At 40.3% G+C, this 13644-nt stretch overlaps 1 protein-coding gene across 1 annotated transcript in view; it reads left to right on the top strand.

The window, feature by feature from the left end:
• Window positions 1–13644, top strand: part of CASR (calcium sensing receptor) — a 75534-nt gene that overhangs the window by 22703 nt on the left and 39187 nt on the right. The window contains exon 2 of the mRNA XM_071572054.1: window positions 10241–10686. Coding sequence (XP_071428155.1) covers window positions 10502–10686 — 185 coding nt within the window. The 5' untranslated portion in view covers window positions 10241–10501. The remainder of the gene's footprint in view (window positions 1–10240; window positions 10687–13644) is intronic.

Raw genomic sequence — 13644 nt, 5'->3', positions numbered from 1 at the left:
AGAACTGGAAATGTAGGAGAAAAGATAGGAAAAAGATGACCAAATATCCATAAGAATTTACTAATAAATCCTGCTGGATTCAATGTGAAAAGAAACCATCCAACACAAAGACAGTGTTTATTTGTTTTTAATAATAGTATAAATGAGAGTGGAGGAGCCAGCCAGAGGCTACTTCAGTCTCTGATTCAGCAAACCACTAAAGTACATGGGGAAGCTTTTAGAATCTACTAAATGTCATTAAAGTCCAGTCTCATTAAAGTTGAGCACATACTTAAGTTTTTTTTCTGAATTGGATTTATGTTGAAACTGACTTAGAATGACAGTTATTGTTTGGTTCCCTGAGGATTCTGCAGGGAAAAAGGGGACCAAATAAAGCATTTTGCTTCAGACACAGGGAGTTTTTAGAAAAAAAACAAAACAAAACAAAAAAAAACCCCAAACCCAGAAGAAATTACTAAGCAAAGTATGGTTTTTTTCTCTTGTAAAGAGTGTACAGCTCTCATATCTGTATTTTATTTTTTTCCTGGAGAAAAATCTGAATCAGCCCTGATTCAACTAATACTGAGTTTGACATCTGTTGACATGGATGAAGTATAGTTGCGATACATTTCTAAAAGTTATTTCTGGACACTATTACAAGTTGGGAAGCAAAGTCTCAAACAAAGAAAGTAACTGGCATAAGGTTGCCCTGCCAGGAAGGAAAAAGAAGTAGGTGTCATGTCAAGGGTCCTTCCCCACACCATCTGTGGGAGAACATCACTTTTTCAACAAAACCATACCAAGTTGTAATCAGAAGTATATTATCCTAGTTTATTTAAAAGCTGCACTTAACAGACAGATTTAGTGGCTTGCACCTAATATTGATGCATTACAGAATGTTTTAGAAAGAAGAATTTTACTGATACAAACCAGATTCTTCTCATGTTTATTTACATGATCTGATATTACTTGCCTGTGCTATTTTATAAAGGAATGATAAAAACTAGTTGATTAATTCAGAGAAATACAGAAAGATAATTCTGTTTTCCCTTATTCTAGTGTTCTTATTCTGTTATTTCATGTCCCCTGACCTTTCAGCTTACTAACCAGCAGATCTGATGCTAACCGGTCAAAAAGTGTGACATCTCTTGAATACCAATGCACTAAATTGTATAATTTTAACTCCTTACAAATAACTGACTGCTTTGGCGTTTCCCCACCCCACTCCTCTATTCTTTTCTGCCTCATTATGTAGGACAGAAAAAAAAAATCCAGCTCAAAATGGCCTATCCCAGTGACCAGTCCTAACCTAATATTTTCTAAACAGAAGAATAAGAGACAAAAATGGAAGGGAAGTTTATGGTGTAAAGCATCCAGGAGTTGATAACAAGGATAGTACCTCATTATTCTTTCCAAGACTGACCAGAGAAACACAATTTCATAAATTGTGTTCTTTGATTGGCACTTATTGATTATAGAGTTGAGCTAAAGTTTCTTTTCCTTTGCTTTTAGAAAAGCACATCTTTAAAAAAAGTGGCCTCGTAGAAAGAGCATAACACAATCATATTGCTTTATGGGCATGCTGAGCAAGGCAGAAGGACTTTGCTAGGGGGATTGAGTCCTCTTGTCATCCCCAGAGATGTTTCTTGTAAGAGAGGAAGAAAGCAGATTAGGAGCTGGGAAGGATGAAGAAACTTCCCAGTTACCAGTTATCTGTAGAGCAGTGCTGGACTTCACCTCTGTGGGCTGTGAATACAGCAACCATTAATGCTTCTATTCCTCCTAAGGCCAGACCCAGAAAAGATGTTAATCCTGCAAATTAGGAGTTAAGGGTAATTCTTAATTGAGTGACACTTGCTGGCAAATCTTCTGCGTTGGATGTAGAGGAAAGGCTTGCTTGAGGTGCAAGAATGTATATATAGTATGCAGGAATGTAAGATACCCTGAAAGGCACACAGGTTGAATGCATGGCTGTTCCACCTGCAGGCAAAAGTCTGAACAACTCAAATTTTGCAAACCACATCCCAGTGCCATATGCACCATACCACAAGGATGTAAAGTGTCTTCCTTCTGCAGAGCATCAGAGCATACCCCAGTCTTTCTTTCTTCATCTGTCCAGGAAGGTCTAGCCATGTCCCAGAAACATGGGGTGGGGTAAAAGCTGTCACTGGAATGTATACTCATTAATATGGTGGGTAAGACTTTCTTTAGAAACCAGGAAAGTTAGAGAAACCAATTTAATAAAAAACGTTTCCTTACAAAAGTGTTTCACCTCATATTTTATTGCAAATCTTAAGGGTCTCCCTTAATCTCCCCAGTGCATGAAGACAAAAATGATTGAAACTACCAAGAAGCCTTCAACTGGTATTATATCCAAGGCATCTTTTCATCCACTTTAACAATTGATGTTAGGCTTTTAACACAGGAGGGATAGGAAACAACCAAGTTGGTAAACCATGGCACAAGAAAAGGTCAGAATCTGGAATGCAGACAGGCATCTAAGACATAGACAAGATGGATTCCCTGGTACCTATAGTGTCTAAATCTGAGATTGCTCAGGGGTCTGATGCAGCTCCTGGCATAAATTAGCACAGTCAGTAACTGTGAGTTTATGGCAGCTTCCCAAAAGGCTGCAGATGGGCTGCTGTGGCTCTGGATCTCCCTAGGACTTGGGAATCCCTCCAAGCTGTGCTGTTCTGCGTGGCTCCTGTTTAGTGCTGGAATAATCCTCAGAATTTCTTAGCAGTTGATTAAGCACAGTAATGAATTTGTGATGTGTTGTTCCTTTTCTAGTCATTTCCTTGTGGGGATGAAGCAGAATCCTTTGCTTGGTAGGGCAAGCAAAGTCCCTGCTCCCTTTTGTGTGTACATAGATGCACTTTTGCTGCACTTGTACAGAGGAAGGCACAGGATTGGAAAGACCACAAGTTGCAGAATTGTCTTATTCCCTTACAGCATTTGTTTCAGAGTTTTGTGGTATGTCTTGTAGAAATGAGCCTTAACTCTTACTGTAGAAAACACCCTTTTAGGAGCAAAACCAGTTATGCCTATAAGGTCCCTGGAGCTGCTTCTCAGGCCATCTTACAGCCACACCAGAGTAGAATTACTCCAAAGACATAGGTCACCCTCCACATAGATTTCCACTAAGCACTCATCACTAAAAAACCACTTACAGCTCTGTGTTTGCTGATGGTGTTTGCTGAGTGCATTCAATGAGTCTCTAAGGTATTTTCTATTACCCCATCTGGTTTTTCGCTTCCCACAATCAGCAGACAGAATTATTTCCACAAAGGGATGTCACATCCCAGGACCCAAATTACACAGATCAGGGATGGTGAACATGATACTAGTGTAAGTTACTTGAGAAGCATTGTGTGAATCCCAAAGTCTGATGGAAAGGTGGTTGCTACTAAGCCATATAATTGCAGCTACATTGTTTGGCATGTGATTGTGTGCACTTTATGAGCCAGGACTAAAGTGGAAGGGACATCCTACGTTAAATCCATGCATGGTAAATGCTGCCTGTGGGCAGGTTTGGATTTTTACCTGGTTGTGCAAGAGTTAGGAGTGGATGCTCTTTTGACTGCTGTTGCCACAGCCAGATTTGTTTGAAATTCCTTGAAACGAGGTGTTCTTTTTTTTACTTCCAGTTCCATTTTCCATATTGACAGTTCCACAGAGCCTCAGTCACCAGCCTGTAACAGTTTAGGCTTCCTTGTTCTCACATTTCTGTGTTGAACAGACTATCAGCAGTGATATCATCGGCATATTTCTGTCTCTGTGGTATTTTGTAGTGCTCAACACAGATCAGGGTGTGACTCCACTCTCTTCCATAGTAGGTTCTGTATTACTTGGACACCACTATGCGATCTTAGGAGTAAAGAAAAGCTAAAGATGTGGCTGCTACATAAAAATGATGTTAAATATATGAAAATTCTGGAAACTGAAATGGTAGCTTATGGATAAACTTAACAATGCTGGGCATATCTGGTGTAGCAGAATTTAATGTTACAATTGCCTGGGTTACTATATTGTTTTTAAAAATTAGTTTATCTTGGAGAACTGAGAATGTTCCTCTAGGGCAAGTGTTCAGGTTTTTCACAACCAAACTAAACATGTTCTTAGGCCTCACTTTTCTTCTGCAGGTTATTGCTCCCAGTGCAAAGTATGTGGCTTTCTTCATTTGGACTGGCCAGGTCTGGTTATTGATGAGCCTCCACAGCTTCTTTAGCACTATGGCTGATTTTATGCTGTGGTTCTGGCTTCCTCTTAGCTTTTGCAATGCCAACTGTGACTGTAATGTTATCACTTTTTAACATATGTTTTCTGTAGTGTAATAGCATATTGGCATCTTGATTCCTGCCAGAAAAAATCCATTCCTAACAGATAACACGCCATTGAGCTGATAGCAGGGCATGGCAATACTGTCCTGGTGATCCTGCTGGTCTTGTGGTCATGATGGTATTGTAAAATCTTATTCTCAGTAAAAGCTCTAGCAGTCACATTCTTTATTTGTTCAAAACCCAGTGTATGGGCAATGTTTTTAGCACAGAGTCTCTATTCTAGATCTGAATTTTGCTCTACACTCATCTGAACTTTCCGAACTTCTCCAAGGCTGATATTCCATTTCCCCGTCATGTTATTTGTCCAGATAAAAATCTCCTTCTGGGCAGTGTGTTGTGTAAAAATTGTGTTTTTCTGCATTGGCAATAAGTTCTTCATAGTAAATTTTCAGTTAACACATGACTTTTTTAAAGATCGTGCCACTTATTTCCACAAAGTTCAAGCACAGCTCCTCCACCTGAGCACACTAGCAGTCCAGTTTTGATTGCATCTTTGATGCACTTGTCCCTTATTTTGACCAAATTGATTTTGAACTATGCCTGCTCTGGTGACAACTGTGAACAATTTGTTTTCTCTTATTGTCATGGTACCCCAGCACTAGAAGTCTGGTCTGCTTGTAGAACTATGAAAGCTTGTATACTGTGTCCATTGCTCACTTCTCAGAAATGCCCTTCTTTAACCATCTTGAGCAATGAGATTGGAGCCAAAGTTAACCGCATAAATCCTCTCTGTTTTCTGTTCTACTTGAACCTCTTCCTTGTCTGTTGAGGACAGGTGTGTTGCTCATGGTTCCAGCCTTACCATGACTGAACTATAGGCCTTGCATTAATGAGAGAATTTCAAGATATAGCAGGATATCTGCTAAAGAGTTTGTCACTGCAGCAAATTAAAACTCTTCATTAAAGTGAGGCTTAATGATTCCCAGATTTAAAAGCCACGAAAAAAGCTAATGAATTGCTCTGGCACCTGCATTACACAAGGTATAACTCTCCAGCCAGACATTATTTTGTCAGATTCCACAGCTCCTGACTGAGCTTTGCTGGAAGGAAAGGTATAGAAACTGAAACTTCAACAAGCAAAAGCTGAAGAGAGAGTGCTCAAGTGTGTTCTGACAAAGCAGCATTTCATCAGAAAACAGTGGTTTGTCAGGGCAAGGAAGCTCTGTGCAAGTCTCCTGGAGAAGCAGTGCTTTGTGGACATGCAGCTGGAGTTCTCACAAGCTTTTGTTTGTGCCCAGCAGGCCCCAAGGGGAGGGTGAGCAGCTTGGGTCCTCCAAAACACCCAGCGCCAGGTGCAACCTCACCTTCAGTCTGTGCTGGCCATGGGACATCCAGGCCTCCCAGAGGCAGAACAAACCTCCTCCTTTTGGGTCTGGGACAGCCCTTTTGCCATGGGCATGATCACAAATCTTCCCCAGCTTTCTGCTGTAAAAATGTCCTGAAAGCCCAGGAGACTCAGCAGAGCTTGTGCACTCCAGGTCCTTGTTGGTATCCAGGATGATCACGTGAAGTTTAGCAGATTCTACCTTTGATCTGAATGTGAGGGAGAAGCTTTTGGAAAACGAGAATTTCTTATGAAGTTTCATGGCCTTGCAGATACAAACATGCTGAACTTTGTGTTCAGCTGATGATCTGCCATAAGTTAACAATATCATGCTGTTCCAAAAAAGACAAGTGCCATGCTGAGATGTATAAACAGGGCCGTAGCCTGCAAGACACACAAAGTAATTCTACTACTTTGCTCAGCGCTTGTAAGGGCCAAACAAGGACACCATTTCTGGGCACTGATCTGCAGTAAATGTGGAGACATGCTGAAGAGAGGCCAGAGGAATGAAACAAGAATAATCTGAGCTCAGGAAAGCATTTTTATGAAAAGAAAAAGAAGAAAATAAAAGATTAATTTCATTTGCTTGATCCAAAAAGAAAAGAGAAGGAAAGGGGAGATGAATTCAAATCCCAAATAAGGTGATTTTGAGCAAGGAGACACTAACCTGCACGTGATAGATGGGAGAAGAAGACTGGCTTAAGCTACAACAAAAAAACATTCAAATTAGACATGAGAAAACATTTGCTTTGGTACGAGCAGGGAAGCATTGGAGTAGGCTGCCCTACTGGTGTGTCTGGAAGGTCTTCTTCCTCTAAAGGTTTTAGAGAAAATATGCCAGGAACTGCACTACTCTTGCTAAGCCCTTCTTGGGCTTAGGGGCAGCTGTGTGATCCCTTGAGATCCTTTCCAACTCAGCTACTATATGTACTTGAGCGGCTGCTCTTGGGAGTTTGTGGTTAGTTCCTGTTTCATTAATAAGTACTTCATAAGCAATATATGACACAAGTGTGCCAGTCAGCTTCTTTTCACCCAAAGAAAAAAGATTTATTGAACATTTTTGGCTTTTCTTCATGATTTAGTCTGACAATTAAAACATTCATTCAACCAGCAAAAAGGTACCAATTGCTGTAACCCTTTCAAATACCCACAACTGAACCCTGGGTACCATCTCTCCCCACCTCAGCTGTGTCTGCCATGACAATAAGTCATCTGATGTCTCACCCTGTTCCTGGAACCACTTTAAGTTCCTCCAGTGAAGTTTAGGTGAGATAGGTGCTACCTCCACTTCCAAGAGAGTTCAGAATCAGAATCTCTTATAGTTAACAAAACACAGTGAAAAAAATATTGAAGATTATTTTTAAAAGGGAAGGGGGAGGGGTAAAAAGAGGGCTGTGTCAAGAAATAGAAAAATGACTACTTATTTTCTATAATTTTCTTGCATAAGTAATCTTACGGAATTGCATTTGCTGAATATATGTAGGGAAAAGGTGTTGTACATTGAAGAGCCTATAGTCAGAGAATTTACATGCTAACACTAAATAATGTTTTACGTCTAAAAACATCTGCAAAGGATAAAAATAGCAATGGATTCTAAGCTTCTATCTTAATTCTGTAGTTTGTTAATTTAATCTTTTTTTAATTTATTAGCTGACAACTGCAGCACCACAGTAATTTGTTCTATTAGTAGTATGATTTCCACCTATAGTTTGCTAAGTTTTATGTCTGGAGGCATGCATTAGCAAGTAATTCAATCATTGGTTGTATAATGCTTTCCTTTAATAAGGAAGAGGCTCATAATCTTAATCTAGTTAGGGGAGAGAGAACTGGAGGAACATTCGCCCCAACAAAAGTTGACACTAGAGGATATTATCTGAGGTACTGGTAGCAAGCTGCAACTATTCATATGGTACTATAATCAGTACCTTCAAATATATTCATCTTCAGTCATGGAAAGCACCTGAAAGCAGCTGGGAGATCTGTGTCTCCCAATTAAATGTGTTTAGTTTTCCAGCTATAGCTGGTATTTAGGTAAGGAGAGTTATAAATTTTGACACTGATGTTTATAAGGAGGTGAGAATATTAGTTTTGCTTTTTCTAGATATCATTGTGTGCCAGGGCATCTTTGGATATTTGTCCCTCAGTTTGCTGCCTCAGGGATGTGCTTTATATGTACACAGCCTGTCTTGTTCTTAGACAGCACCTCTGTGATGTTATTTCAGTTCTGTGTCCTGTCCCTGAGAACAATTAGTTCCAAATTATTCAGGGGAATACCAAGTATCCTATACCTATACGAAGCACCCTATACCATGAATGAATAGCTTTGTTTTCATTATGTATTCCATTGTCATGTTCTTGAATGACATCTTGGACTACTAAATGCTTTAAAATTAACTGTATTTTACCAGTTTAGATATTTTGACTTTGTGAACTGCGAGAAAAGAGAAATAAGAATGTGAATTTATTTTTCCTACATTTAATATTTCAGCTGTGTACTTTCAGGTGGGGAAGAGTGGTTCCTAAAGATTCAGTAGCATCAGCCCAAACCCCCCCATAGCATCTCAGCAAACTAAATTAGATTGTCTATCTACTCATGATGAAAACATTTTCCTTTTCCAGAAGCACATAGCCCTGAAGGTAGAAGAAAAGCAGAAAATTGAGTAGTAAATCAGCAGGCTGTGTTCTTGGGCTTACTGTCTTCCCACAGCAGATGGGAAAGTCACTGACCCCATCCCACCTTAGTTAAGTCCTACACGCAGTTCCTTGCTCAGGAGACCCCCATGGCTGGCTGTCTCCATCTCTGCTCCTGAAGGAGCGTGCAGTCCCAGAGGTCTTTCTGCCATCTGGAAGGGAGTCAGGGGAGGGGATGAGCCAAGCTAAATAGCATTAGTCAGAACATCCCATCTCTTTGCAGTGTCTCTTCAAAATTATTCTCCCTATTTCAAACATCTCACCTCTGAAGTGCTGACCCTGCCTGTGCAGGTCCTCATTGCAGTACACTCTATCAGTTCTTTACTGCTGTTAATATCTTTGCTGAAAACATAAGTGATGGGAAGGAGATGACTTTTCCCTAGCTGAAACATGGAAAAGCGTTTTGTTCTTTATTTTACTGGGCATTGAAGAAGCCAAAACCACCATCCATCTGCCAGGAAAAATGAGAACCCAAATGTTTGGGTACACTCTCTGGTTGCACTGCTCTGTCGCCTACTAATCCTGATTCTGATTAAAGTTCTGTCATCCAGATATCAAAGAGCCACATACCAGTACCTACACATGTTTTGATATCTATCCAAGGTTTGATATCCCTTGCCAATAAAAATGCACTTGTTCAGGCCAGGGCCAAAGAATAGTTTAGAGTGGACCCATCACTGAGAATTGCAGTGTCTGCCCAGCTGTCTAAGTGTGTTGACCACAGAGGCTTGAGAACAACATGAGCTTTCTCTCTCTTCTCTCATTGACTTCTGCATCCGGACCTTCATTGTAACAAAAATGTATTAAATAGTTCCAAGGGCTTGGTGGTCATACAGCATGCATGATCATTAAGACTGGCTTCTGGAGGAAGCCCCATGATCACAGTTTTTCCCTGCAGTAGCACTTTTTTTGACCTAGGTGAAGATCAAATCTGTCTAGGTGCAATTTAGTGCATAGTAACTCATTCTCATAAAAGTATTCTCAGCACTTGAGAAGTGCTTGATGATTTCCATCAGCAATTAACTCTCCTCAGGATTAACAATGTATGTCTAGCTTCTACATTGAATTTGACTAACTTGAGACTTTTACTATTGGCTTTTAGACTTATTCCAAATAGGCTGAAGGGCTGTTCATAAATTTTTGTCCTATCTCCTCCCCCATAGCCATTTTCATATGCCATAATTAAGTTAGTTCTTTGTTTGGAAGGCCTACAGATGTGCTTGAGCACAGAGAAGCTGCAGTATTTCTCATCCCCAGCAAGCAAGGGTTTCTATTGCTAAGTTTTCAGTGACATGATTACCCAACTTTTCAAGCCTTCATGATTCATTATGGAGAAATATCTTGGTTTCAATTACTTCCCTGGAAGTCATTCTCCCTTTCAATGTGAAAGAACTCTTTCTTGTGACCTTGTTGCATTTTTAGCAAGGGTAAGTTCCAATTAGTGAGTTAAGAACCATCAGTGGAAAGGAGGGGATGGACCAACACCCAGAGATTATCATAGTTGTTTATTTCAGAGAAAGGTTTGATTCTTACTGGATTTGCTGCTTCCTTATTCTCCACTTGCCCATCCAGGTCTCACAGTGTGTTCTGTTCATGGATGCCTCATCACAGGTGTTACAGCATCTCCTGTGACCAGTCACACAGAACTATAGGAAGATTTAGCCCACGTTACATACATGACAGAAAGTCAGGAAGCTGACATTGTTTGAGGGGGTGTGGCTGGTGTCACCAGGGTGCGTGACTTACTTGGTCAAAATTGTAGAGTGTCCCACTTTATGTGGATTGTTGAGTGGGGGCAGCTTCGGGAACACACTGAAGGGTTGCTTTGACAAAGCAGAACCATTATGGCAATGTGGAGCCCTGCTGTGTAGCTGGAATCACTTTTCAAGTCTTTCTTTTGCAGTTCTCAGAGATGGGCTCTCCATAATGCTTTGGTTATGAAGAAAGAAGGACTGCTGGATAGTTGTTTGGCAATGGAGAAAACAGAGGAAGAAACACCAGCTCTGAGGCTCCCACCTTGTTGCTTAACTCCCTGCAAACATGGACGCCAAATCCCCTCTGTGCTGTGTTAAGGAAAGAAAAAGCTTAGACATTACGACATCTGCTTTCTTACATCATCTTTCCCAATTTTGCATCTTATAACTCCCTGGTGAAAAGAGGAACAATGACTTTATATAGCTGTTGCTTGATTCTTTTGCTATTTACCTGGAACACTGCTGCCTATGGGCCAAACCAACGGGCACAGAAGAAGGGAGACATTATTCTTGGAGGATTGTTCCCCATTCATTTTGGAGTGGCTGCTAAAGACCAGGATCTAAAATCAAGACCAGAATCAGTGGAGTGTATAAGGTAAGCTAGTAAAAAGGAAAATAAAAAGTTTTGTTGGGGAAATCTTCACCTTTCTTGACTTGAAGTGACGCTCTATACATTGTGTAAATATGATCTGTAATCTGATGCTTTTAGAGACAACTGATGTAAATAATAGGGAAAAAAAAAGTGTGTATATTATACAGTAACATAATTATGTTATTATTTTGGGAGTAAAAGAGGGCTGTCATTGCATTACTTGAAACTGCCAAAACATGAGTATACTGATCTATCTGGCCATTCCCAGTGGACATTTGAATAGTATCTGAAAATTAGCTTTCCTACCAGAAGGACAGAAAATAACCCATGGTGCCACTTAGTTCATTTGATTAAAGTAATGCATCACAAAATAGCTTAGAAATCAAATTTGGCTGGGATTTTTTTTCCAGTTCTGCCTGTCATCTTCTAAGACTTCACAAGCTGTTCAGTTGCCTAAACAAGCAAGTAAGTGAAAGTGAGGTAGATCACTGCTTTTGAAAAATTCTACTGAACACATAAATATCTCTTTAGAACCTTTACAAAGTTCTAAACTTGAACTCAGGCTCTCCTCACCCAGAGTCCTTTTCTTTGGTGTAAACAGCACATACAGGTTTTGTTTCAAGTGTTTGGAAGTTAATCCTGGAGGAAGAAATGCACATGAAAAGTTTCTGTCATTATTGAAATGTAGCCATTTTTATGATGAAACATGAGGAAATTTTAGCCTTACAACCCTGCATATAATACAAAGAACAAGTGGAAAGTGTGACAGAAACTGGAATTCATTTAAACAAAATACAAGAAATTAATGTGGAATTCCCTCATGACCATGCACAGGAAAACACTTCAGTTTTATGGGGCTTCTTCTGTAATAATATGTGAAAATTTGTGTATCTGGAATTATTTGGACCTCTCATCCAACACTGGGAGATCTAGTACAGTTTTGCTGCAGGTGGAATGAAGAATGGCTGACAGCACTCCTGCTATGCTTACAGGTTTCAGATGTGGTTTCCCACTGAGGCACTGAGCAAGATAAGTCCATCTAGGTTATGAGATCATCCCCAAATGCTCTCACAGGGAACACATAGAAGTGTAATTAAGCAGAGATTATTTTGGCTTCTTCTGTGCGTGCACAGGAAAGTCATGAACTAAATGTATGTGGAATTTCTACTTCATGGAGCAAGAAATTCTGCCAGTATTTCAGCAGGTTTTTTCTCTCACAAATGCAGCATTTTAAAAGTGGAATGCTGGAAAGCAGTGGATGTTTTCAGCTCTGTTGTCTTTTTCACCTACTGAGGTGGCAGGCAGGACAATGCAGATATTTGCAAACTGAATGTAGCTTTCAATTCTTTCAACGCTTTGTCAGCCTCAGTGACTGTCTTGACACAGTCACATTATTGGAAGGGATCACTGGAAAATGTTCCACCACAAGTACTACAAGTGTGTGGTTGCCAAAAGGCATGTTAATGAGGTATCACTGCCAAAAACAGACAAACCCTGAAAAGCCAGACTAGCTGCTTTAAGGACACAATGGGAGATTTTCTGCGTGGCATTTGATCTGCTAAAAGGCATCCTCCAGCTGAAATCTGCCTGGATACACTCTGCGTTCCTCTTACCCCTGCACCAAGAAGCTGCAGGTGCAAAAGACAAAAAGGTGACTGCAGAGACAGGCATTGGTGGCATTTGCTGCTGTCCTTCAAGGAACTGGACAAATTGTGAGCTGACAGCATAGTGCAAATGGAGAAAGAATGAAGGACAGAAATCTAGCTGCAGGGTAGTAGAAACTACTAAAGGAACAAAGGGATAATTGGACCAGAGATGACTGAAAGTTCCTCGTTGCATATGTCTTTACAAGAAAACACCCATTTGCAGGAACTGTTTAATTCAAAAGAGGTTGGACTGAGAAGAATTTTTAAGACTGATCATCAAATTTTAATTATGGAGATAATTAATACATAGGAACATTTATGTGTATTCTTTGTTATTGGTACATGTCAAATTGAGAGCAGATATTTTTCCTGAAAGGATTTTCTGTTTTAAGCGGTACTGAAGTCAGAAAATTCCTCTTGCTGGAGTTGTACAGAGATCTCTCAACACCAGATCTCTGGTGGTTCCTTTTAGGTTTGGACTCTGTGATCAGGTGTTAGGCTGTGGCAGGGTTCCACATGCTGACTCTGAGAGTCCAATACATTCTTCAAGACTTTATCTCGAGTCTTACACATCATATGTGAGTTTCCTCAGTTCTGGCCAATTGACTAGTCTGGAATTATCAAACTCCTATTGCTGTGGGGAGAAAAAAAAGTGTATGTTCTAGTTTCTTCACAAAGTAAATCTGCCTAGTCTTGTAGTTTCAAAAACATCTGTAGAGTGGGAAATCTACCAGAAGACCATAAATGTGACTGGTCAAACCAAAGGTGCTAAATCTATCCTATGCCTTTAACTGCCCTTGTCACTCTTCTCTGAGCCTTCTCCAGCACAGCTGTATGTTTTCAAAGCTGAGGCTAATCGGTTTTATACCTGACCCCTGTTCAGATGGCTGTGTAGAGGATTTACACTGTTTACTACACAGGTAAAAGTGTCTCATATCACATAAGAAAATTAGACCCAGGTCACCCTGGGGGTATGAGGATCCTCTCTCCTCATACTCTCCCAAACTGGGCTGCAGCAGCAACAAGTCATCAGACCATACAAGAAGCTCCTTGCTTTGAAACCAAGACAAGACCAAAGGGTCCCACTGAAACCCTGTGGGTGGTCTATTTTAGAGTTCAGTATCAAACAACTTAAGATAATATGGTTTTCCTTTCTTTTCCTTTTCCTTTCCTTTCTTTCGAGAACTGTTTAACCTGATCAGTTTGCACATGTTCCCACACACTTAGCTGTGTTCAGTGCCATGCCTATGCTCCCAAACAAGGCTTCTCAAAATGGATTGGATAGTTTTCTCTCCATATTTTCAGTTTTCACGTT

This window comes from Pithys albifrons, chromosome 1 (genome assembly GCF_047495875.1).
Source record: "Pithys albifrons albifrons isolate INPA30051 chromosome 1, PitAlb_v1, whole genome shotgun sequence".
In the NCBI taxonomy this organism is placed as follows: Eukaryota; Metazoa; Chordata; class Aves; order Passeriformes; family Thamnophilidae; genus Pithys; species Pithys albifrons.
The sequence above is the reverse complement of the archived record's forward strand: the minus strand, read 5'-3'. Positions and strand labels throughout refer to the sequence as shown.